This window comes from Pseudophryne corroboree, chromosome 9 (genome assembly GCF_028390025.1).
Source record: "Pseudophryne corroboree isolate aPseCor3 chromosome 9, aPseCor3.hap2, whole genome shotgun sequence".
NCBI classification, from domain to species: Eukaryota; Metazoa; Chordata; class Amphibia; order Anura; family Myobatrachidae; genus Pseudophryne; species Pseudophryne corroboree.
Genome location: NC_086452.1, coordinates 409,265,044 through 409,292,916, shown reverse-complemented (window position 1 = coordinate 409,292,916; position 27,873 = coordinate 409,265,044). Strand labels below are relative to the sequence as shown.

The 27,873-nt window shown below is 45.8% G+C and overlaps 1 protein-coding gene across 1 annotated transcript in view; it reads left to right on the top strand.

Annotated features, from left to right (window-relative positions):
• Window positions 1-27,873, top strand: part of CADPS (calcium dependent secretion activator) — a 661,462-nt gene that overhangs the window by 215,059 nt on the left and 418,530 nt on the right. The window contains exon 2 of the mRNA XM_063941549.1: window positions 14,488-14,601. Coding sequence (XP_063797619.1) covers window positions 14,488-14,601 — 114 coding nt within the window. The remainder of the gene's footprint in view (window positions 1-14,487; window positions 14,602-27,873) is intronic.

Here is a 27,873-nt window from a genome sequence, read left to right as displayed (position 1 = left end):
AGGTACCAAATGTCTTATCAATGTTTTTAATATATATTGGGCAGATGTACTAAGCATTGGAGAATGATAAAGTGGAGAGAGATAATCAACCAATCAGCTCCTGCTATTTTTCAACATATCCTATAACATGACAGGAGCTGATTGGCTGGTACTTTATCTCTCTCCATGGCTTAGTGCGTAGGTTCCTATGGGACTTAGCTGCTTGTAATAAATTGAGATATGTGTGAACCCCAGGCGCATCAGAAAATACTCTAAGTGTCCCTGTAACTAATTCACCAATCAAACTTTTGGCAAGTGCTACAATTTATTACATCAAAATTAAATAAGAAACTTTCAACAGCCACCTCATTAGATTTAATGTATTTGATTAGCAGTTATCAAATAAAGCTTAATTGCAAGTGTTCATTTAAAATGGAAACGAGAAAAGCTGATGCATGTTAAAGGACAAATGATTGGAAAGCGCATTTCCCAGTGGGGGGGGGGGGGTGAAGAGCACTCTTATGTGACCTGTTCATTTCTGGAAATGTTCTTTAGCACGAAACAAGACTCCATATAAACTACTGAAGGCAGACTTTACAGAAACTAACATAACATTGGTTGTGACAGTTGCATTAGTTGTTCCTGATTTTCAGGGACAGTCCAGTGGCAAACGCAGGATTTCTAGAGGGGGGTTTCCAAATGCAATCCACAATCTCCCACTCTGCAGAACATTGGAGCAAGTGCAGGAGACTGGGGGAGCGGTAGAAGAACCTAGTAATGACTTTGAACATTGGTCTTTTTATACACTGTATACTGTATGGAATACAGTATGTATATTTAACACTATAGATGGTCTATAGTATAGGATGTATAAAACATACTTAAATATTATAAATAAGATAAGTGGTCAGGAAAAGGTTAAGCATACCATAATAAATAAATAAATACACAAACATTATAGAACTAGCACTGCACTTTCTAAGCACACATTCTCCCACCTCATGATAATGCTCCTGTCTCTTCTTCCTGGAATCTACTCTCTGGTCAAGTGCACTGATTGAGGACTCAGATCCACACACAGCATACTTGGTAGAAGAAGCTGCTACCACTGGGCATGTGCAGCAGTTCTGCACTGTCCCAAAAACGGCATGATGTGGTGGCAGTTCTAGTAATAGTATATATCATTACTGTTGTTGTCATAGTTTGAGCCACTTGCCGAGAGGAGGGGGGTTTCCGTGCAACATAAACCCCCCCCCCCCCCCCTCCTGCGTTTGTCTAAGCAGTCACAGTTTTTGAACACTGGTCTTTGGAAAGGTCCCCATTTTTTAAGTATTGACCTACTGTACAATGCAATTCCTCTTTTCCTTCATTCTTCATGCATATCATGCATTATACCTTTATTTTCTATTAATAGTTATTGAAAAGGAAACTTTAAAATGTATGAAGCATATGATTTTTATATTCAATAAATGTAGGGGACTGTGAAGTTCCATAGTGTTTCAGTACGGTATCCTACCACCGGTAACCTGCATAGATGCAGCAGATCAGCAGCAAAGTGTATCTATCGGGAGACTCTGAGCAGGAGGTCTCCACATGATATGTTGCTTACTGTAGGCTATCTTTGCATATACAGAGAGGGGAAGCAGTCAGGATCCCGGCTGTCAGAAACCTTGCAGACAGAATACCGACGCCCGGATCCCTACACTAGTCTGAATGCAGACACTGGAATGAGAAGAGGAGTTAGGGTTAGGGTGCAGGGATGGGAAGGTTACTGTTAGGTACCGGGGATGGAGGGTTAGTTTTAGGCACTTAGAAGGGGGTTAGGGTGAAGGGCCGGGAAGTTTAGGGTTAAGGACAGGAAGGTTAGGGTTAGGTTTAGGCACTTAGAAGGGGAGGTTAGGGGTAGGCGCCACCTGGGAGGGTTACGGTTAGGCACCACCCGGGAGGGTTACGGTTAGGCACCACCGGGGAGGGTTACGGTTAGACACCACCGGGGAGGGTTACGGTTAGACACCACCGGGGAGGGTTACGGTTAGGCACCACCCGGGAGGGTTACGGTTAGACACCACCGGGGAGGGTTACGGTTAGGCACCACCCGGGAGGGTTACGGTTAGACACCACCGGTGAGGGTTAGGTTTAGGCACCCACAAGGGAGGGTTAGGGTAGAGGAAAGGGGGGGGGTTAGGTACTTTGCAGGGGGCTGTCGGTATTCTGATGGATGGGATGCCACTGTCGGTATTCTGACATCGTACTGAACCCAACAAAGTGGACTTGAGTATACCGGGACACGATAATGAAAGAAGTCTCACGTGAATCTTCTAGACATTCTATCAGCAGGCTGGTGACAGACAGAAATGTAGACCTACAATAGGGTTTCAGACAAGTTGGATTTTTTCTGCCTATAATGTGGAAATTGTGAAATCCAGGGACTGGGAACTTATTTCCATTCCTTTGTGCAGTCACCGATCTCTTGTTTCTTAAAAGAAAGCACCAGGTGCTGTAAATAAAGACATAATCTACATGGAGAGAATATTTTGAATGCAGGCGCTGGGGAAACTCATGAATACTTCATGTTGGGAATTTTTTGAAAGAGCTCTGTCATCTAAATGGTAAAAAGGAACAAAACCGCTTATAGTGTATCTGTCACCTAATTTGTGCTTCAAGCGGCTGCCTTAATGGTGTCCTTCGTTCCTAGCACATTGATAGGCTGCATCAGTGTTTTCTCTGATGGCGCTCAGCGGTTCCCGCACCGTTGTTTTTTTTTTTTTTGCATGATTTTAAATTTGTAGAACCAGGGAAAAAAAATCAGTAAATCATTTCTGAATTGAATAAAATAAGCATCTGAACACTAAGGGGTTTATGTAATATAGTGTGAGTTCTGTAGCGTGATTTCTGAGATTTCGGTTTCAGTTATAAAGCGCCAATTATTTAAAAGGTTTTTCACTTTAAAATTATTGCTGCTTTAAATCTGCAGCCAAGATGGCCTAAAATCATGCTGCTTCACATAGCTTGCACCCTGGGCCCGATTCAGATGTGATTGGAGGTGCTATGGCCATGGACGGATTGCCTATAGGGCCCACCAGGAAGATTCCCGGTAGGCTGATGCAGTGTCGTAACTAGGCATTTTAGCGCTGTGTGCAAGAAACGGCATTGGTGCCCCCCCCCCATGCAAGATAGGGGCAGTGCACGATGTAGACGTACAGAAAATAAATAGGGGCGTGGCTTCATGGGGAAGGGGTGTGGCCACAAAATAATACCAATTCATACTACGGTGCACAGTAGTCTCCATTATTCAAATTACGCCGCACAGTAGCGCCACAACACCAGGTGGAGACCCCTTTTAGACATTACGGCAGACAGTCCCCTTTTTTACACATTACGGCAGCCAGTCCCCCTTTTTACACATTACGGCAGACAGCGTCCCCCTTTTTACACATTACGGCAGACAGCGTCCCCCTTTTTACACATTACGGCAGACTGTCCCCCTTTTTACACATTACGGCAGACTGTCCCCCTTTTTACACATTACGGCAGCCAGTTCCCCTTTTTTCCCATAACGGCATACAGCGTCCCCTTTTTACACATTACGTCAGACAGTGCCTCCTTTTTACACATTACGGCAGACAGCGTGCTCTTTTTACACATTGCGGCAGACAGCGTCCCCCTTTTTACACATGACGGCAGCCAGTCCCCCTTTTTACACATTACGGCAGACAGCGTCCCCTTTTTACACATTACAGCAGACAGCGACTCCTTTTTACACATTACGGCAGACAGTGTGCCTTTTTTACACATTGAGGCAGACAGCATCCCCCTATTTACACATTACGGCAGACAGCGTCCCCCTTTTTACACATTACGGCAGACAGCGTCCCCCTTTTTACACATTACGGCAGACTGTCCCCCTTTTTACACATTACGGCAGCCAGTTCCCCTTTTTTCCCATAACGGCATACAGCGTCCCCTTTTTACACATTACGTCAGACAGTGCCTCCTTTTTACACATTACGGCAGACAGCGTCCCCCTTTTTACACATTACGGCAGACAGCGTCCCCCTTTTTACACATTACGGCAGACTGTCCCCCTTTTTACACATTACGGCAGCCAGTTCCCCTTTTTTCCCATAACGGCATACAGCGTCCCCTTTTTACACATTACGTCAGACAGTGCCTCCTTTTTACACATTACGGCAGACAGCGTGCTCTTTTTACACATTGCGGCAGACAGCGTCCCCCTTTTTACACATGACGGCAGCCAGTCCCCCTTTTTACACATTACGGCAGACAGCGTCCCCTTTTTACACATTACAGCAGACAGCGACTCCTTTTTACACATTACGGCAGACAGTGTGCCTTTTTTACACATTGAGGCAGACAGCATCCCCCTATTTACACATTACGGCAGACAGCGTCCCCCTTTTTACACATTACGGCAGACAGCGTCCCCTTTTTACACTGTACAGCAGACAGCGTCCCCTTTTTACACACTACAGCAGACAGCGTCCCCTTTTTACGCATTACGGCAGACAGCGTCCCCTTTTTACACATTGCGGCAGACAGCGCCCCCCTTTTTACACATTACGGGAGACATCGTCCCCCTTTTTACACATTGCAGCAGACAGAATAGAGAGATAGATAGATAGACAGACAGACAGACAGATAGATACTTACCATCTCTCCCCGCTGGCTCAGGCTCCTCGGTGCAGGCTTCATGCAGCAGATCCGGGGCAGGGGAGAAGCAGGAGGAGGGAGGGGGACTGGAGCCGCAGCAGCGCAGTGTAATTGTTGGTGGCGCCGCTGAAGCTGTCCCTCTCCTTCCGCATTGGCTGGCCGACGCCGCTGCGAATGCTGGGATGAGGGAAGCGCATCCCAGCATTCACAGCAGCGCCGGGCAGCCAATGCGGAAGCAGAGGGACTGCTGCGGCGGTGCAACTACCAATTACATAGCGCTGCTGCGGCTCCCATCCCCCTTCCCTCCGGAGCTGTTCCTCTCCTCTTCTCCAGCGCAGCGCACACAGCACAGCACAGGCGGCTTGTAATGAGTCAATTTGACTCATTACAAGCCGCTGGCAGTTGCGCCCTCAGGGCAAGTGCACACCTGGCACACACGTAGTTACGGCTCTGGGCTGACGTGTCTATGGGGCCTGTTTTGTGTGTTATCACGTGGCTTCACCTTGCACATGACGGGCAGCCCACTGCACTCAGACCTGATTCAGACCTGATCGCTGCTGTTTTTGCACAGCGGGCAATCAGGTCATATGACTGCACATGCGTATGTACCGCAATGCGCACGCATGTTGGGCAGCAACAACAGGCATCGCCGATCAGCGACAGGATGGTGTGAAAATTCCAATCACACGGGCATCCGCAAAGTGATTGACAGGAAGAGTACGTTTGTGGGTGGTAACTGAGAGTGTCAGGGAAAATGCAGGTGTGCCCAAGCGTTTTCAGGGAGGTTGTGTGACGTCAGCTCCGGCCCCGATCAGCCTGTTCTCATCGCACTGTAGGAGTAAGTCTGAGACTGCACATGATGGATTTCTGCAGCTCAGCGTACACATAGGATTGCACACTTGCACAGCGAATTTTCAATCCTCCGTGAGGCGGCAACTATCTAAATGCAGGACAGTAAAGTTAGCAGTTACAGGAACTCTGCCATCCAGTGATGCTGCCATGGCTACACGGTATGTTATACCTCTTGTGCTGCCCATGTCAGACCACTTCTATAAAATTTTACAGGGCCATTTTTAGTTCCCAGTCCACCCCTGGTCTCAGACATAACTGCAGCAAAAGACGCAAGGAAGGCCGCAGTTGCATACAATCATGGCCTATGAGGAGGTATACCGCCCTCCCTCAACAGACCCCACCTCCTCATCAGACCACACCCAAATTAGGGCTGCTTCCATAAATTTTCCGGACTGGTTTTCCATTCCAATCCGCCCCTGGCTATGGCTCAGCAGTGATGCATTTGTATGGTAATGCGGCAGGAGGCGTCTGATATAAGTAGGCACCTCATGCTTGCATTGGTGTTCTGTGCTGCATCCTTTATCACCTTCCACTGTAACACTTCTCCAGGCTTAATACATCTGCCCCATAAATCCCTAAATCTTGTGCAGGGGCGGATTGGGAACTGAAAGTGGCCCTGTAAATATTTGTAGCAGTGGCCTCACATGGGCGGCACCAGAGGTCTACTGTGTAACCATGACTGCAGCACCACCCCTCACGTGTCAACAAACACAACAGGCCCCATATGCACGTTGGCCCAGCAGGGATGTTCCCTGTGATCCCTATCACCAATCCACCCCTAATCTTGTGTCAACTTCTAACCTTAGGTGAGAACCGGTGCCTCTTCACTGAGTACCAGTATCTTTTTTTATATACAAATTCCCATGAATGGCTGCCTACATGATGGGGTACACTTTATTTATACCTCCCATCTGCAGATGAGTGAATAAATATTGGGAGCATACTTTATAAGAAAGAATCAGTGACTACTAGGACTGTTATACACAACTATATCACATATCTCCCAACTGTCCCAATTTTTCAGCGGGGTTGTGCCACTTTTTGGGCAGTATCCCGTGCCACTTTTTGGACAGTGCTACTTTTTGGGCAGTGTCCCGTGGGGGGGGGCATTGGGAGGTGGGGGTGCTAGGACGGGCACACTGCCACTGCTGCTCTGCGTTGTTTGCTGGGAGAAGCTGGGAGAGCTCCCAGAGCACTGGGCAAAGACCTAGCATGGTGAAATATGGGTGCCTGTCCCAAAAATGTCATACACTAGGGGGTGTGACCTTGTGGGTATGAGGCCACAGCTCGTTTTGCATACACGAGCATCCTTAGAAAGCTTGAGGGGTCTCGTTTTGCGATTTTGACATGTTGGGAGTCACCGTATGGCGAATTCCCCCTACCACAAAAAAGGATCAAATACTGTATTTAAATAATTACCAGAGACTTTTATTGTATTAAGCTGGTGAATTTCAGCATGTTAGTGGTAATAACAGATGAGCCACGTTCCAGAAGAATGCCACATGCGTTGAATATAATGGTGGAGCAAGCTGTTTCCCTGTGGTGCAAAGCTCGGGCGATACAGTCTTCGAATACTGTCGTGGGGAACGGTCATTCCGTACTTTCTTTGAAATTCCAAACAAAACATAGTCTAAAAATAGAGCTGAGACAATGAGACTCATTTATTTCTACTCTGTAATGTGATTGGGGTGGCGGAAAGGATAGGGCTAGCACAACAAAGCATTGCAAGGCTAATACATACAGCTGCTTTATTTCATACACTTGATCTGCTGGTGGAACATTTATGGCCAAGTTCCGTCAGAAACCTGCAAAATTTGCACGCACAATTCTGCAAATACAGTATTTCATGGAATAGTTCTGATAATTGAAAAGCACAATAGTCACTACATTGGACTTGATTATATGCCTCATTAGTAAATTTAAATTGAATATTTATTAGGAAAATTAGAAAAAGCTAGTGAAAATGAAAGTATTAGATTAATTGCTATTAGTATTACATTGTGTATTTTACTTATTCCTGCATTATATTGTGTTTGGTTTGATACAGACCATTAACATAGAACCTATTAACGTCATTGGGGGAAGCTCACCAAATTTTGGTATCAGATCTGTACACATCGGGGTAAATTTACTAAGATTCGTATTTTCCCGTTTCAGGTCAAAGTTCAATCACGAATGACATCGAAAGTGTAAAACTGCAACTTTTTGAATTGATTACGACTAATTTACTAAGCTGTCGTATTCGGGTTTTTCTTTTGTTCCGATGTCGATGTCATTCGTGGTTTTTTTTCTATTTTTACGGCAGTGATTAGCAAAACACTGCCGACTTTTTTTACAATCAATCTCGGCCGGATCTGTGTGATCCGTGCTGGGGTTTATTTATTTTATTTTTTTAATTAAACACTGTAAAATAATAAAAAGAAATGCGTGGGGTCCCCCCTCCTAAGCATAACCAGCCTCGGGCTCTTTGAGCCGATCCTGGTTGCAAAAATATGGTGAAAAAAATGACAGGGGTTCCCCCATATTTAAGCAACCAGCATCGGGCTCTGCGCCTGGTCCTGGTCCCAAAAATACGGGGGACAAAAAGAGTAGGGGTCCCCCGTATTTTTAAAACCAGCACCGGGCTCCACTAGCTGGACAGATAATGCCACAGCCGGGGGTCACTTTTATATAGTGCCCTGCGGCCGTGGCATCAAAAATCCAACTAGTCACCCCTGGCCGGGGTACCCTGGGGGAGTGGGGACCCCTTCAATCAAGGGGTCCCCCCCCCCAGCCACCCAAGGGCCAGGGGTGAAGCCCGAGGCTGTCCCCCCCCATCCAATGGGCTGCGGATGGGGAGGCTGATAGCCTTTGTTGTAAAAGAAAAGATATTGTTTTTAGTAGCAGTACTACAAGGCCCAGCAAGCCTCCCCCGCATGCTGGTACTTGGAGAACCACAAGTACCAGCATGCGACGGAAAAACGGGCCCGCTGGTACCTGTAGTACTACTACTAAAAAAATACCCAAAAAAAGACAAGACACACACACCGTGAAAGTATAATTTTATTACATACATACACACATACATACATACATACTTACCTTAAGTTCCCACGCAGGTCGGTCCTCTTCTCCAGTAGAATCCAAGGGGTACCTGTTGAAGAAATTATACTCACGAGATCCAGGGGTCCAGGCTCCTCGGGAAATCCAGGGGTAATCCACGTACTTAAAAAAAAACAAAAAAACGGTGTCCCGACCACGAACTGAAAGGGGACCCATGTTTGCACATGGGTCACCTTTCCACGAATGCCAGAAACCCACTTTGACTTCTGTCTAAGTGGGTTTCTTCAGCCAATCAGGGAGCGCCACGTTGTAGCACTCTCCTGATCAGCTGTGTGCTCCTGTCCTCACTGACAGGCAGCACACGGCAGTGTTACAATGTAGCGCCCCATGGATGGGGGGGGACAGCCTCGGGCTTCACCCCTGGCCCTTGGGTGGCTGGGGGGGGGGGGACCCCTTGATTGAAGGGGTCCCCACTCCCCCAGGGTACCCCGGCCAGGAGTGACTAGTTGGATTTTTGATGCCACGGCCGCAGGGCACTATATAAAAGTGACCCCCGGCTGTGGCATTATCTGTCCAGCTAGTGGAGCCCGGTGCTGGTTTTAAAAATACGGGGGACCCCTACTCTTTTTGTCCCCCGTATTTTTGGGACCAGGACCAGACGCAGAGCCCGATGCTGGTTGCTTAAATATGGGGGAACCCCTGTCATTTTTTTCCCCATATTTCTGCAACCAGGATCGGCTCAAAGAGCCCGAGGCTGGTTATGCTTAGGAGGGGGGACCCCACGCAATTTTTTTTGAAAAAATAAGCACTTTCCCACCCCTTCCCACTGATATACATGCACGGATCTCATGGATCCGTGCATGCCTATCCAATCACGAATAAAAAAAAAAGGTCTGTTTTTTTTTAGCACTTTTTTACGAGTTGTAATTTTTCACGGCAGTGTTTGTTTGTTTTTTGCTTTGCACTTCTTAGTAAATGACCGAGATTCATACTTAAACAGCCGCGTTTTGACCGATGGTGTATTCATTCGTAATTTTTTACTTGGACTTGCAAAAAATTACGAATGCCCTCATCTCTGCCGTGATTAGTGTTTAGTAAATTACCGAGATGACACTTTGATGAAAAAACGGCATCTCGGTCAAAATCGGGAGCTTAGTAAATTTCCCCCATCGTATGCATTCTGGATACACGTCTACTTACACATTTCAATACAGTAGTTCCCACCAGGGCCTTCTTAACAGCAGTGTAGTCCGCTGGGCATAGCAATGCACTGGGCCCCCTACCCATCATCCAGCGGTAGGGGTGGGGGGGTGCTATCAGCGGCAGCTTTCATGTCCCGCGGGTGGTAGGGGGTGTTCTATCTTCCGCTCAGCATGTAGGACCTGAAGCAGTCATTTCTGCTATTTACTCCTTTACTGCACAGATAGGATGGAAGGGTGAACACTAAACTCTAGAAGGGGACATTGGGCTGAATGAAGGGGCCCTGGTACTTGACTTCCAGTGTGGTAGGGAGAGTTTAATACGTAGAGGAGGGGTGGATAGTGGAGTGTGCTTATTATTCATCATTTTCCGGTGGGAGGGAAGCTTGTTTGACTGCAGATATCTCAGGTTCCTGAAAATAAATTTCTTAGCTTTGAATGGGATAAAAAACGAGAGCGTCCCATCTTTTAGGAGGTACTGGGGACACCTTTCAGGAGGTACTGGGGACACCTTTCAGGAGGTTCTGGGGACTTGGGGATCAGAGTTCAGGAGCCAGAGCAATCCACCGACGAATATATAAAACTGCATATTAGGCGTATAGAGCTGGGGCAGGGACCAGCTGCTGGAAGGCTGATATCTCTGGTTCTGGGCATAGTAGAGACAAGCTGCCAGTGTCCACCAAAAGGAAAGAGTCCCAGCTTTTGGAATATACCCTCAGAAAAACTCAAGTCAGACATAACCCTAGATATCTGGCTGTGAAGAGCAATTAACAGGCTTGGATGGGGACCACTGATTTGAAGTCGGATATCTCCGGTTCCCCAGGGCCGATTTTCAAAAATCTGGTACTCCTGGAAAGAGGGGACCCTCAGCTATCAGTCTAGAACCCTTATAATCCTAGGGCCCTTGGGCAAGTGCCTACTGAGCCCATACGAATAGACGGCCCTGGTTCCCACTAGGTATAACGCTGTGAAAATCTCCCAGGTCTTCATTTGAGTATTAACTGCTAGATTAAGAGAAAAGAGCACATTGCTTACAAGCTTATACTCTGTTGGATAATATGAAGTTAAGAGCCACATATTATTGGTCCAGCCAGGGTAAACATTGCTTGGTGGGCTATGTGATCCAGTCACATAGCAATGTTGGTCTAGTTGCAGGTGGTTGTGTTTAGGAAGAGAACACATGTAAGTTTTGTGTGAACTGTTTAGAGTGGTGGTGCATAATAAGGCTAAAGAAGAATACAGGGGCGGTAGCCAGGTAGTACAGCCTACGGAGGTTAAGAGGGGTGTGGTATAGTAGATCTAAAGTAGTTAGTCTTTAGGTCTACCCCTTATGGTCGACATGCATTAAGTCAACAGTGTTAAAAGGTTGACATAGAAAAGGTCGACAGGTACACAAAGTTGTTGCGCTTCGGGGAAGGTTGCTCGCTGAGCTCTCAACAGAGTACTATTCCCAGTTGTAGTCCATATCGACGGTAAATCAAGCAAAAGTTTAAAAATATGTAAAAACCCTCAAAAAACTTGTGTCAACCATATGTGTATCGACCATTGTCATGTCCACCTTTTGAACATTTTGACCTTTTGTACTTGTAGACCTTAAGCACTGTTTACTTTTTACCCATCCACCTTTTGAATCTCATCTTTTTGACCATGTCGACCTTATGTATGTCGACCATATGGTGTTGACCTATTGACTATCTAGACACTGTCTCTCTCATTGGATCCCAGTTAAGAGACTTGGGGGGACATGTACTAAGCAGTGATAAAAGTGGAGAAGTGAGCCAGTGGAGAAGTTGCCCAAGGCAACCAATCAGCATTGATGCAACATTTCTAATTTGCATACTTTAAAAGTATACAGAGCAGCTGATTGGTTGCCATGGGCAACTTCTCCACTGGCTCCCTTCTCCACTCTATCACTGCTTGGTACATGTCCCCCTTCGTCAGGATCTTGATAAGCTTACATGAAGAGGGGAGTTTTCAGAGACCACTTGAAGGTTTGGGACTAAATGTAATCGCCTGGGAGTTGCCGGACGTGCGGGACTTTGTGTGAGTCTGCCCGATTTTTTTAAAGCAGTAATAGCAGGTTGTAAAATTACTGCTGCTTTAAAAAATCGTGAAGATTCTCACAAAGTCCAGCACCTCCGGCAACTCCCAGGTGATTACATTTAGCCCTTGGACTCTAGAATAAATTCTAGTGCAGGGGAGGACATTCCACAGACCGATGGGGACTAGCTGGGAGATATTCTGAAACTAGGGAAGAGATGTGTTGGTGCAGCCTTGCTGATGGCCTTGTGAATTAGTAGAAGTGCATTGTCATTTCTGAAAGATAGGGTCATTTACAGGGAAAAACATCTCCAAGGACAAATCTATAATGCCCTTGAAAATTAGGAACAGGAAGCTGTGCAGAGATGTTGTTTACATCAATCAAGCAGACCTAATGCAGTTGAATTTATCTACTACTAAAATGTACTACTTTCAAGATAATTGTTGAAAAATAAATATATAATGCATAATAACTGAAAAGCATTGTAAACTAGTTATACAGGGAAATGACTGCTTATAACTTTCTTATACTGTAGCTTCAACTTCAATGCTTTGTATCATAGGTTCCCAAACGCGGTCCTCAAGGCACCCCAACAGTCCAGGATTTAGGTATATGCATGGCTCAGCACAGATGGTTAAATCAAATTGACTAATGTGCTAATTAAGTCCCCTGTGGCCAAGCATGGATACATTTAAAACCAGGACCGTTGGGGTGCCTTGAGGACCGCGTTTGGGAACCTCTGCTTTATATCATACTTGTTCTTTACTATATATCATGTCAAATTGTCTTATTGCTTATCTTTACAGCAGTTTTAGACATAGGTATTAAACCACTGGTGTAGCTTGTTGGACAGATTTATTGTTATTGCACAAGGTAGGCAGAACCGTCTCTATTCTAACTAGATAGCTTTGCCCAGATATTTATTCTTCACATCCTGCATGTTGTAAAGTGGATTCTGGGTGGAATAATCTGTAACCGCTCAGATTTTATGAATGATCACAGCAGCACAAAGTAATTCAAAGGAGGCAAGTGTGCTGATCCTTTCACTTATCCTTCTTTTACTTTCCTCTTTTCCCTTCTTTCATTTCTCAATATTTCCCAAGTCTTTCTCTTTCTTCTTTTCCTTTTGCTCCCTCTTTCCTTCTGCCCATCCATTCCGTTTCTTTCCCCTTCTCTTGTCTCCCCCCTCCCTTCTTTTTCTATTACCTTTTCTCTTCTATTCCCTTTCCTTCTACTTTTTCTCTTTCTCTTTTCTCTTCCTTCTCTTTCCCTTTCCATTCTCTTCTCTTTGTCTTCTTTCTTCTCTGGAATTCTGTGATCTTGCTATGTTTGTTAAAGTGGTTAGGTATGTTGCACATGCAGTAGCAACTTGACTCAAATATAGCAAATTGGTATCTTCTCATCTTTGCCTTTAATAGGATTAATTGAGCCAGGGCAGTCGGACTTAATCCCTTGCTGTAATGACTTAGGGGGTCATTCCGAGTTGATCGTAGCTGTGCTAAATTTAGCACAGCTACGATCATCTTCCCTGACATGCGGGGGGACGCCCTGCACAGGGCTAACCCGCCCCGCATGTCAGTGCCAGCCCCCCCACGCGATGCCTTTGCACTTCAAGAGTAGCTCCCGACCAGCGCAGCTATAGCGTGCTGGCCGGGAGCTACTCCTCGCTCCCCGGCCCGCAGCGGCTGCGTGTGACGTCATGCAGCCGCTGCGCCCGCCCCCGTTCGGTCCGGCCACGCCTGCGTTGGCCGGACCGCGCCTATGAAACGGCGGCCAAACGCCGCCGTTTTGCCCCCTCCCGCCCATCGATCGCCTCTGCCTGTCAATCAGGCAGAGGCGATCGCTGTCCTGCTACGGCCTTCGGCCGTCCAGCATGCGCAGGCGCACTACGGCGCCGGTGCATGCGCAGCAGGGACCCGTTCGCTTTGCTGCGTTAAAACGCAGCGAGCAAACGGGTCGGAATGACCCCCTTAATCCCCTGTTGTATTGTTCTCTCTGTATTGTATTGCAGCTGAGAACAATAGATGAAAGACGTATGCTAATAAACCTTGGTGCACCTAGGTGCAGCAAAGAAGCCTAGATGTGCGTGGCTCCATCTGTACTAATTCCTATTAAAAAATACATTGCAACAATGTCTTTCATTCATTCACTTAATCTTTTTAATTCTAGGCCATATACCGTGCAAGGCATTATATATTTTATTAGTTTAATTATTTACCTGGCTGTCAATGTTAATCAGTAATTAGTCAATAGTTAATATAAACAGCACTGAAATTCTGTTGCAGGGCCCCCTCTTTATAGCATCAGCTTATGACATAGGCTGACCTATAGTGGAGATATATATATATATATATATATATATATATACAATGCCTATTCGGCACTCATTTCATTATAAAACAGCTCACCCGGTGCCCTCTTAAACAACCATGCTAGTTGTAAATATTTCCAATGGACAAGCGGCACTCAAGGGTCTTCATCAATAAACGGGTACAATCACCCCAATTCTAGCAAGAATTGGGGTGATTGTACCCGTTTATTGATGAAGACCCGTGAGTGCCGCTTGTCCATTGGAAATATATATGAATTTACTTTTGCTACAAGATCAATGCTTAGGGAAGGTGGCATTATAAGGGGTGTGGGGGTGATTTAGCCATCATGTTCTATACTCGCTCTTTGACTTTTTTTTTATCTCTGTCACAGATCAGTAAACAACAGCTACAGACTGTGAAAGACCGTTTCCAAGCATTCTTCAATGGAGAGACACAGATTGTGGCGGATGAAGCGTTCATGAATGCTGTGCAGAGTTACTATGAGGTGAGGGCTGCCATGAAGAATGTTTCTTTGTCATGTTTCTTTGCAGCCAGCATTCACCAAAATTTCATGGTGCGGAACTCCAGGTACTATGGGACTACACATCCCAGCATGCCCAGGCACAGTTTTTGCTATTAGGGCATTCTAAAACTGCAGGCCATGCTGGATATCTAGGGAAAGACACCAGCAACAGTTATGATTTACGGTGGGTGGGAACAGTAATGACAGTAAATTACCAGTCACAAAGATGTTACAATAGTTACGGCAGGAAATAGGGGCATGATTACAAACACATTTTTGGGATATTGCCTAAGTGTCAGGATTTAGACATTGTCCAATACCGATAATTATTCTAATGTCCTTGAGACCCAAAAATTTCAGAGAGAGCTCTCGCATGTTCAGGACAGCAGATCAATATCCGTATCCCACCGACTCCACCAGTGATGTGACCAATCCTGTGGCTTGATTGTATGATTCACGATGAATTGCGTCATTTTGGCCCTGCCCTGCTTTGGTTTGAATTGGGATGACACAATTCTCCCCCACACCTTTACAAATGTGTCCTCTTACATCTTTGCTCTATGCGTTAAAAGTCGCATTACACATAACATGTGAATGCCGTGTCACTCGAGCGTCTTTTTTTGCATTTTTCCGCGAAAATCCATCTTAGACACAATGTAATGCAATAGGATACACGAGCAGCTTCTGCTGATTAAAACGATATGCAGCATGCATATTTTCTTTGGGTAATTTAGGCTCTATCTGCATCCGAAATGCTACATTACAGTGTTTTCCAGGGAAACACTGAAGCATAGCATTTTGTATGCAAATGCAGTTTCAGTCACACACAGAATATAGGCATGCTGCATATCATTTTAATCAGCAGAAGCTGCTTGTGCATCCTGTGGCATTACCTTGTGTCTAAGACGCACTGTCGCGAAAAAAAAGACGCTTGGCACCACTGAGTCCCACCACATCATGGAACGACTTAAAGGGCTGTTTAGCGTGAATGCAGCAAGGAAGTAAGAGGACACATCTGTACCTTACATCAAGATCTCTTGGAGGGGCGTATTTAAAGGTAGGCAAGTACAGTACAGCTCTTATCACTGATTTGTAAATGTACCCCTTAGTACATATACCCCTTTATCTGATAACCGAGCTATCATGCAATGGGATGGAAGATGATTGGGTGGTTTAGTCATACCTTCCAACTCTTCTCGAGACCTTGCATGCATCAAAGGTGGAAAGGGGGTGGAGCCTCATGAAACTCCCGTCCATGTCACTGGTGAGGGAGGGGTGTCCGGCACTCTCCGAGATGCTGGGCTGCCCCCTAGCTCCCCCTACACTGTGAAGAGATGACCTAACCCTATGCAGAGCAGCGGTATGTGCTTCACCCAACTTATTCCCCCACCGTGGGACACTGCGGCCCGTGGGTGGGACAGTCCTATAAAAACGGGACTATCGAACTAAAAGCGGGACAGTTGGGAGGTATTGTTTAGTAACAGTCTCCAGTTTGCCTATGTCTGGTTTTAGCTGTCTTTGAACATATGGCTGAAATACATTTGGAAATATTGACATATAATAATTATAATAATAATAATAATACAGGTTGAGTATCCCATATCCAAATATTCCGAAATACGGAATATTCCGAAATACGAACTTTTTTGAGTGAGAGTGAGATAGTGAAACCTTTGTTTTTTGATGGCTCAATGTACACAAACTTTGTTTAATACACAAAGTTATTAAAAATATTGTATTAAATGACCCTCAGGGTGTGTGTATAAGGGGTATATGAAACATAAATGAATTGTGTAAATGTAGATACACTTTGTTTAATGCACAAAGTTATAAAAAATATTGGCTAAAATTACCTTCAGGCTGTGTGTATAAGGTGTATATGAAAGATAAATGCATTCTGTGCTTAGATTTAGGTCCTATCACCATGATATCTCATTATGGTTTGCAATTATTCCAAAATACGGAAAAATTCGATATCCAAAATACCTCTGGTCCCAAGCATTTTGGATAAGGGAGACTCAACCTGTAATAATAATAATAATAATAAAATGTATTTTTATAAACTGGATGCACGTTCTGTTACAATATGACATATAGCACTGCCAAAGTAACATCATACCTCCTACAGTGCTGTACGTCACACACATTATATAAATACAAGTATTTACTTCGCCCATAAATGAATTAATGCAATCGCGAGTCTACGTACATTTGGGACATTTAGGATAGGCGGCTACTGTGCACGATAGCAACCAATTACATTGTAACTGTCATCTCTGTAATACATATTAGAAGATGAAAGCAAATGTTGCTATCGGTTACAGTACAGTACTTTTTTGTTTTTTTGTTTAGTGACCTGTGCACCATTTAAATGTCACCTGTTGTTTTGTTAATATCTTGCCTTTTAAAGCACCAATGCCTTTCCCCATAAAGAACTGTTTGGCCGTATCTCAGTAATTGCAGAATTCATCGAGCGCTGTGTTCTTATTTGTTCACAGTAAATGTTAAATCCGCTTTGGGATTCTGTTCCTACATGAATAATATAGTGAGGACATCACACATTGTTCATGTAAAGGTTATCTGCATACAGTAGTAACGACTGATGGCTGCAGCATTACCGGGAATCAGTTCTTAGATATTCTCCTGCTGTTCCACCTCACCTGAGCTGCCTTAATACTTATTAGACTGTGCTGTGAATATTTAATCTGCAACATGGGAGCCTGCAGAGATTCAGAAGAGCGCTAAGAATCAGATAAACATCACAACTCGCTCATCTGTTTATTAATACTTTGATGATTGTATGACCTTCTGACTAGAGGTGCAGTAACGCCTCCGTAGCCTGTATTCAGTGCCCCATACCTCCATGCAATGCCCCCCCCTTCTGTCTATGGCAGTGTATTCTGTTTGACTTTTCGGAAGATGGCACTTGTACAGAATACAGAAAAGGCCACGGCACATAGTAATAATTCTTACTTTCACCTGCCCCGATTATGCCTTTTCTCTTACGTCCTAGAGGATGCTGGGGACTCCAAAAGGACCATGGAGGTATAGACGGGATCCGCAGGAGACATGGGCACCCTATAAGACTTTGAATGGGTGTGAACTGGCTCCTCCCTCTATTCCCCTCCTCCTCCTCCAGTTAGATTCTGTGCCCAGAGAGACTGGACACACACAGGGGAGCTCTCCTGAGTTTCTCTGAAAAGACTTTTGTTAGGTTTTTTATTTTCAGGGAGACCTGCTGGCTACAGGCTCCCTGCAGCGTGGGAGTGAGGGGAGAGAAGCAGACCTACTTCTTCTGAGTTCAAAGGCCCTGCTTCTTAGGCTACTGGACACCATTAGCTCCAGAGGGTTCGATCACTTGGTGCGCCTAGCTGCTTGTTCCCAGAGCCGCGCCGTCAACCCCCTCACTGAGCCAGAAGAAAGAAGCCAGGTGAGTATAAAGAAGAACAGAAGACTTCAGTGACAGCAGAAGACTTCAGTAATAAGGTACTGCGCAGCGGTCGCGCTGCGCGCCATGCTCCCACACACACTTATGGCGGCACTTGCATGGTGCAGGGCGCAGGGGGGGCGCCCTGGGCAGCATGATTACTGGAGTTTGACAATAAATGTGGCCAAAGTATATATGTCAGAAGTGCCTAGGCACTGGATATAGCCCCCGCCAGTATAAATATTTCAAGTTTGAGCGGGACTACAGCGCGTCGGTGAGGGGGCATGGCTTAGCCCTCACAGCTTACCAGCGCCATTTTCTCTTACACAGGATGCAGAGACGCTGGCCCGGACCTCCACTTTCCTGCACAAGTAACAGGGAGCAAATTGGGGGGGGAGGGGGGGCACAGTAATTTGGTGCGATTACCCATTGAGGTAAACAGCGCAAACAGGTCTGAGGCAGTGTGTATTGGCTCTCAGTACCGGGATAGGTGCTGGGGTGTGAGCTGGTATACTCCCTCTGTGTGTCTCTAACAGGCTTTCCGTGGGTCTGTCCCCTGTTGCCAGTGTGTAGGTGTGTGTCGGTACGTGTGTGTCGACATGTCTGAGGCTGAGTGCTCCTCCCCGGAGGTGGTTGCTGTGGGGGCGGATAAGGCGCTGGGAGTGACTCTGTCAGCACCGCCGACTGCTTATTGGGTGGATATGTTGAGTACAGTGAATGCAAATGTGGCGTTATTGACTAAAAGGCTAGATAAATCTGATTCTCAGACACAAACGTGGAGAAAATCCATGGAGGACGCCTTGTCTCAGGTCCAGACCCCCTCAGGGTCACAAAAGCGTTCCTTTACCCAGATGGCGGATACTGATACCGACACGGACTCTGATTCCAGTGTCGACTATAGTGAGGCCACTTTAAATCCGAAACTGGTTAAGAGTATTCAGTACATGATTGTGGCAATTAAAGACGTTTTACATATTTCAGAGGTACCTGCTGTTCCTGAAACAAGGGTTTGTTTGTATAAGGGAAAAAAGCCTGAGGTGACGTTTCCCCCCTCTCATGAGCTGAACACTCTTTGTGAAAAAGCTTGGGAATCTACTGGCAAAAGGTGGCAGATTCCCAAGAGAATTCTAATGGCATATCCTTTCCCCTCTGACGACAGGAAAAAGTGGGAGTCATCTCCCAATGTGGACAAGGCTCTATCACGACTGTCCAAGAAGGTGGCGCTTCCGTCTCCTGACACTGCTGCCCTTAAGGACCCTGCGGATCATAAGCAGGAAACGACCTTAAAATCCATTTATGTCACTACGGGTGTGCTGCTCAGACCTGCCGTGGCGTCGGCATGGGTGAGTAGTGCTATTGGTAAGTGGGCAGATAATTTGGCAGCTGACATGGATACCCTGGATAGGGATAGCATTCTTTTGACTCTCGGTTATATCAGGGACGCTGCAGCTTACCTAAAGGATGCGGCAAGGGATATTGGCCTGTTGGGATCAAGGGCCAATGCCATGGCAGTCTCGGCCAGGAGAGCGCTGTGGATTCATCAATGGAATGCTGATGCCGACTCTTAAGAAAGCTATGGAAGCTCTCACATATAAAAGTAATGTCTTGTTTGGTGACGGCCTCGCTGACCTGGTGTCTACAGCTACAGCGGGTAAGTCTTCCTTTCTTCCTTATGTTCCTGCACAACAGAAAAAATGTGCCGCATTATCAGATGCAGTCCTTTCGGCCTAATAAATACAAAACAGGAAGAGGGTCGTCCTTCCTTGCCTCTAAAGGTAGAGGAAGGGGAAAAAGGTTGCCTGCTGTGCCAGGCACCCAGGAGCAGAAGTCCTCCCCAGTTTCTGCCAAGTCCACCGCATGACGCTGGGGCTCCTCTACGGGAGTCCGTACCGGTGGGGGCGTGCCTCCGACTCTTCAGTCAAGTCTGGTTTCACTCGGGCCTGGTTCCTTGGGTGTTAGACATAGTGTCCCAAGGGTACAAACTGGAGTTTCAAGATGTGCCCTCCCACCGATTTTTCAAATCAGCCTTGCCAGTTTCTATCCCAGAAAGGGAAGTAGTGCGTGCTACGATACAAAAGCTGTGTCAACAGCGTGTCATTGTCACGGTACCCCCGTCTCAACGGGGAGAAGGGTTTTATTCTAGCCTATTTGTCGTACCAAAGCCGGATGGCACGGTCAGACCGATCCTGAACCTAAAATCCCTCAATCTGTATTTGAAAACTTTCAAGTTAAAGATGGAATCTCTTCGAGCAGTGATCTCCAGTCTGGAAGGGGGGGATTTTATGGTGTCAGTCGACATAAAAGATGCCTACTTACATGTCCCAATATATCCTCCACATCAAGCTTTCCTGAGGTTTGCGGTTCAGGATTGTCATTACCAATTTCAGACGTTGCCGTTTGGTCTTTCCACGGCCCCGAGGGTCTTCACCAAAGTAATGGCGGAAATGATGGTACTCCTACGCAAGCAGGGTGTCACAATTATCCCGTACTTGGATGATCTCCTGATAAAGGCAAGATCAAAGGAGCAGTTGCTAAGAAACGTGGCACTCTCCCTGACAGTTCTGCAACAACATGGTTGGATTCTAAATTTGCCAAAGTCACAATTGATTCCGACAAGTTGGCTGTCTTTCTTGGGCATGATTCTGGACATGGAACTGCAGAGAGTGTTTCTTCCAGCGGAAAAAGCTCTGGAAATCCAGACCATGGTCAAGGAGATTCTGAAACCGGCAAGAGTGTCGATTCATCAGTGCACTCGGGTGCTGGGGAAGATGGTTGCAGCTTACGAAGCCATTCCATTTGGCAGGTTTCATGCCCGGGTATTTCAGTGGGACCTGTTGGACAAGTGGTCCGGGTCTCACCTACACATGCACCGGAAAATAAGTCTATCTTCCAGGACCAGAATATCTCTCCTGTGGTGGCTTCAAAGTTCTCACCTCCTAGAGGGACGCAAGTTCGGGATCCAGGATTGGGTCCTGGTGACCACGGATGCAAGTCTCCGAGGCTGGGGAGCAGTCACACAGGGAAAAAATTTCCAGGGAAAATGGTCAAGCCAGGAAGCTTGTCTGCACATAAACGTTCTGGAATTAAGAGCCATCTACAACAGCCTTCTGCAAGCGGAACACTTTCTTCGAGGTCTACCTGTCCTGATTCAGTCGGACAACGTAACAGCGTTGGCGTACATAAACCGCCAGGGCGGAACAAAGAGCAGAGCGGCGATGGCAGAAGCCACAAAAGTTCTCAGCTGGGCAGAAAAACATGTAAGCGCTCTGTCAGCGGTCTTTTTTCCTGGCGTGGACAACTGGGAAGCAGATTTCCTCAGCAGACACGATCTCCATCCAGGAGAATGGGGTCTTCATCACGAGGTTTTTGCAGAAGTAACAAGTCGTTGGGGAATTCCTCAAATAGACATGATGGCGTCTCGCCTCAACAAGAAGCTTCAGAGATATTGTTCCAGGTCGAGGGACCCTCAAGCCAGTGCAGTGGACGCCCTGGTAACTCCGTGGGTGTTTCAGTCGGTATATGTGTTCCCTCCACTTCCACTCATTCCAAAAGTGATAAGGACCATAAGAAGAACAAGGGTTCAGGCGGTACTCATTGTTCCAGATCGGCCACGGAGCGACTGGTATCCGGATCTTCAGGAATTGCTCATAGAAGATCCCTGGCCTCTTCCTCTCAGAGAGGATCTGTTACTGCAGGGGCCGTGCGTCTTCCAGGACTTACCGCGGTTGCTTTTGACGGCGTGGAGGTTGAACGCCAAATCCTAGCTTGAAAGGGTATTCCCGGGGAAGTCATCCCCACTCTCCTTAAGGCTAGAAAGGAGGTCACAGAGAAGCATTATCACCGTATTTGGATAAAGTATGTGTCTTGGTGTGAAGCCAAGAAGGCTCCTACGGAGGAGTTTCAGCTGGGTCGTTTCTTCCATTTTTTGCAGGCAGGTGTGGATGCAGGCCTGAAATTAGGTTCCATTAAGGTGCAGATTTCGACTTTATCTATTTTCTTTCAAAAACAATTGACCACCCTTCCAGAGGTTCAGACTTTCGTGAAGTGAGTACTGCACATCCATCCTCCGTTTGTGCCACCCGTGGCACCGTGGGATCTTGATGTGGTGTTGGAATTTCTTATGTCTCACTGGTTTGAACCTTTGCGAAAGGTTTAGTTGAAATTTCTCACTTGGGAAGTGGTCATGCTTTTGGCCTTGGCGTCCTCAAGACGTGTGTCGGAATTGGCGGCTTTGTCTCACAAGAGCCCCTATTTGATTTTCCATGTGGACAGAGCGGAATTGAGAACTCGTCAACAATTTCTGCCGAAGGTGGTTTCTTCGTTTCACATAAACCAACCTATTGTGGTGCCTGTGGCTACGGATGCATTGGCTGTTTCAAGATCTCTCGATGTAGTCAGAGCTTTGAAAATTTATGTCGCCAGAACGGCTCAAATTAGGAAATCAGATGCTCTGTTTGTCCTATATGCTCCCAACAAAATTGGGGCTCCTGCTTCCAAGCAGACTATTGCCCACTGGATCTGTAATACGATTCGGCATGCTCATTCTACGGCTGGATTACCGTTGCCGAAGTCAGTGAAAGCCCATTCTACCAGGTAGGTGGGCTCATCTTGGGCGGCTGCCCGAGGAGTCTCGGCGCTTCAACTTTGCCGAGCAGCTACGTGGTCGGGTTCAAACACTTTTGCTAAGTTCTACAAGTTTGATACCCTGGCTGATGAGGACCTCATGTTTGCTCAATTGGTGCTGCAGAGTCGTCCGCACTCTCCCGCCCGGTCTGGAGCTTTCGTATAGACCCCATGGTCCTTTTGGAGTCCCCAGCATCCTCTAGGACGTAAGAGAAAATAGGATTTTAATACCTACCGGTAAATCCTTTTCTCCTAGTCCGTAGAGGATGCTGGGCGCCCGTCCCTGTGCGGACTGTTTTTGCAGTAGTATTGATAGTTATTGCTTCTGTTGCACAGAGGTTGTGTGTCAGTTATGTTCAGCTGGTTGCTGTTAACTGGTATTGTTTAAAAGCCATGTTGTACGGTGTGTTGTGGTGTGAGCTGGTGTGTATCTCACCCTTGGTTAACAAAAATCCTTTTCCTCGAAATGTCCGTCTCCCTGGGCACAGTTCCTATAACTGAGGTCTGGAGGAGGGGCATAGAGGGAGGAGCCAGTTCACACCCATTCAAAGTCTTATAGTGTGCCCATGTCTCCTGCGGATCCCGTCTATACCCCCATGGTCCTTTTGGAGTCCCCAGCATCCTCTACGGACTAGGAGAAAATAATTTACCGGTAGGTATTAAAATCCTATTTTCACCAATATATCATACGGAAGATATCACTGCCGTCAGATTGAATAGGGGTGGACCCATTGCAGGCACACTGTTCTGTGTGAAGGGTGTGTCATGCAAGGTCCCTTGACCCACGGACCCGTCTGCATCGCACCCTCTGTACCCATTGTAGATATACCATTGTTTGAGACTTTGGGGGAGATTTATAAAAGTTTGGAGAGAAATAATGCGAAGAGATAAGTTTCAACCAATCAGACTGTAATATTTCAAACACAGCCTGTAACATGATATAAGCTGATTGGTTGGTACTTTATCTCTCTCCAAGCATTGATAAATCTCCCTCTTTATAATCAAGAATTTTCTTAAAGGAAAATTGGGTTATTGTTTTTCACATTAACTATAAGTGGGCTATTGAATTAAGTGCCATTTTTCGACTGGTTGAAAAAATGGCACTAATTCGACACAGAGTATTCAATTGCGGGCGTTTTCACGCATGTTTTAATCCATTTTCGCCACCAATTGCCGTTTCATTTATTTATTTTTGTAGAATGGGCAAAAACAGATTTTTGCCTGAAAATTTGCCACAACATGCATGTCAGCGGTGAATTCGCCAATACACGTGGTTATCACCAGTGCCAGATTTTTCGAACAGTCCATAAAACGGCACAGGCATTGAATAGGTCGAATGTAAATTCGACCTAAAAATGGGTGAAAAGTGCAGATTTTTCGACTGGTAGAAAAAACAGCACTAATTGAATACCCCCTTAGTCTGTGTTTCAATATTATTATTATTACATTTTATTTATAAGGTGCCACAAGTGTTTCGCAACGTCACACAAAGGCTAGTACAGGGAGACAAAACTTAACATTACCGTAAATAAATAACAAAAATAGAGTACAGGTAACAAAGAGCACCACAAGGGAAAATCATAAGTGTTAATAAAGTGTTAGGGTGTGCCGACCTAAAGCCACCCATCTATACCGACATAGGGGCCACCGCACCCGCACCCACCCCATAAATAATTACACATATGTCTGGGTCTGAATGCCCAGTGTAAGGCCACATGATAATGGCTCCTACAGCATCTGCGAGCCAGCTTACCTGGAAACTTCTCCAATGGCACTCTGGAGTCAGCAATCCCTCCTAATGCCGACCCATCCATGCCTCTCTAAATACAATGCACATATATTGGCAAGCTGCTCAATCAGATTGTGATGTCACTCAGGTGCTAAAAGGGAGGGGTAATTCTGTGTATGAAAAAACAATTTGTGCTCCCTAATGCACACTGAGTGAAAAATATTTTTCAGGTCGGCATACCCTAACACTTTATTAACACTTTTGATTTTCCCTATCACTTTGTATATATTTTTGTATTATTTTAATCACACTTCACTTACATAGCATTTATGTGCTTCTTATTAACCCTTATTAATTTTCACCTGTGTGCTGACCTGGGGTAGCCGACCTGTGCCGACGTGATGGAGTCCTGCACCCCGGACCCATACCTAGTATTGGGGACCCCCAGTGACGGAGACGCCTTGCTGATCGGCCTGGGGGCTTAACCCTATATCTGCAGATATACGCAACTAAGATCTCCATATTATCAGATGACATGAGGTGCAAGCAAATGGAAGGTAGCCTGATGGCAGGGTGTAAGCAAAGCAGAGATGGTCAAGGCATAAAGCAGAAGGATGCAGGAGCAGCCTCAGGATTGGGTTATGCATCGGAAGAGTACGCTTTGATAAATAAGTGGGTTTTCAGTACCTGTTTGAAGCTTTACAAGGTCGGGGAGAGTCTAATGGAGCGGGTGGGGGGGGGGGGGGGCACGTTCCACTGAAGGGGTGCAGCACGGGCAAAATCTTGAACTCTAGCATGGGAAGCAGTGACCAGGGTAGAGGAGAGGCGATGGTCATTGGCTGACCGTTGGGGGCGTGAGGGAGTATGAAGGGAGAAGAGGTTGGAGATGTAGGGAGCAGTGGAATTAGAGATGGCCTTGTATGTGAGGGTGAGGAGTTTCTGTAGGGGAATGGGAGCCAGTGCAGATTTTGGCGAAGGGGAGTGGCAGATGTGGATCGGAGGGAGAGGAAGATAAGCCTAGCTGCGGAGTTGAGGACAGATTGGAGGGGAGCAAGATGGGAGCAAGTGAGGCCAGTGAGGAGAACGTTGCAGTAGTCAAGCCGTGAGATGACCAGTGAGTGGATGATAAGTTTAGTTGCACTCTGGGAAAGAAATGGCCTGAAACGAGCAATGTTGCATAGCTGGAACTGGCAGGATTGCGCCAGAGCTTGGATGTGGGGTGCAAAGGAGAGGGAGGAGTCAAGAGTGACGCCCAAGAAGCGGAGTTAGGGAACGGGGGAGATGGTGGTCTTTTCAACAGTGATAGAGATATTATTAGGGGGTGTTACTTTGGCTGGGGGAAAGATAATGAGTTCAGTTTTGTCCATGTTGCACTCAGCCATCCAGGAGGAGATGGCGGGGATGCAGCTGGAAACCTGAGAGAGGACAGAGGGGGACAGATCAGGAGAGGAGAGGTAGAGTTGTGTGTCATCAGCATAGAGGTGGTATTGAAGGCCAAAGGAGTTAATGAGTGCACCCAGGGAAGAGGTGTACAGGGAGAACAGAAGTGGGCCAGGACAGAACCCTGAGGGACACCAACAGGAAGGATGGAATGGTATGAGGTGGTGCCAGAGAGACAGAAACAGAGAAGGAGTGGTTAGTGAGGCAAGAGGTAAACCAGTCAAGGACAGTGCTAGAGAGGCCAATGTTTTGGAGTGTGCAGAGGAGGAGAGGATAATCCACAGTGTCAAAGGCAGCAGAGAGGTCCAGAAGGATAAGCAGAGAGAAGTGGCCCCTGGATTTGGCCGAAAGCAGATAATTGGTGACTTTCACCAGGGCAATCTCAGTGGAGTGATGTGGGTGAAATCCAGATTGTAGTGGATCAAGGATGGAGTTGTCAGAGTGTTAACTTGTGAGGCGGCTGTAGACCAGTCATTCAAGTAGTTTGGAGGTGAATGGAAGCAGAGAGGTGGGGCGGTAGCTAGTGGGTGATGAAGGTTCGAGGTTGGGTTTTTTGAGAATAGGTGAGACCAGAGCATGTTTGAATGGTGAGGGAAAGATGCCGGTAGAGAGTGATAGGTTGAAGAGGTGAGCAAGGTGGAAGCAGGCAGTGGGGGAGAGGGAGCGGAGAAGATGGGAGGGGAGGGGGTCCAGGGGAAGGTTTAGTGGAGGGAAGCATAAGATGAGGTAATGTACTTCCTTGTCTGTAGTGGGATGGAAGGAGGACAGGGTAGGATAGATGGAGGGGAAAGATGATGGGAGCAGCAGAGGGGCGACGGGAGGAGATATCGTGTCGGATTTCCTAAATTTTGGAGATGAAGGAGGCAAAGTAGCAGTGAGGGAGGATGGGAGAGGAGTGGCAGTGAGGGAGGATAGGGGAGGAGGAGGAGGGGGGCGAAGGAGATTGTTGAAAGTTTCAATATGTGGAGTATTTATTCTAAACCACTCGTAATGTGGACTCTAGTGTCTATATAGAATAAAAAAATAATAGTATAGAAAGTAAATAATTGATATAAAAATGCAAATTAGCACTAAAACCACAGCGATCAGTCTCCAATGAGCTTTAATGCAACAGACAATTAAAGCAAGTGTCTTTTTGGTCGCAGTGTTCTTTGCTCATCTTTTGCACCTTTGATCATTGTTAGTAAACAACCTGAAATGTCAGTGGCGGAGGTCATTGGAGGAGTCTAGGAATAACTCGCTTGCCTATGACGCATGACAGCTTTTATATGTAGGCCTGTCATTGAAATGATGCCTCTGATTTGTGTCGAGTCTTGTAGTAGAACTAGAATTAATGACACTGCTCAGAATCACAACGTATTTTGTTTAATATATAATGTCAGTTCCCTTTAAAAAAAAATGCCATGTAATTGGACAAAAGTTGAAACGTATATATAAAACTGTATATAAATTATGTGTTAATAAATAATAAATACCCCCTTGATAAATTATGTAGTATTTTTAAATTATATTATATAATTATATAAAAATACATAAATGATATAAATTCATTATATAAATAAAAAAATGACATATTAGAATTTATATAATTTATGTATTTTTATATAATTATATAATATCATTTAATAATACAACTTAACTTATTGAGGGGTTATTTATTATATATTAACACATAACTCATTAACAGTATGATAATTTATTTTTATACATTTATATAACTAATATTGTTATTGTTTGGGTATTTTTTGCACAATTGCACATTCTCACTATTAAGACGTTGCAATATTTAGGGTAAAGGGCCTAATTCTGACTTGATCGCAGCAGCAATTTTGTTAGCAATTAGGCAAAACCATGTGCACTGCAGGGGGGGCAGATATAACATTTGCAGAGAGTTAGATTTGGGTGGGTTATTTTGTTTCTGTGCAGGGTAAATACTGGCTGCTTTATTTTTACACTGCAATTTAGATTTCAGTTTGAATACACCCCAGTTTGTGATCATTGTATTCACATGGCACAGGGGGTAATTCCAAGTTGA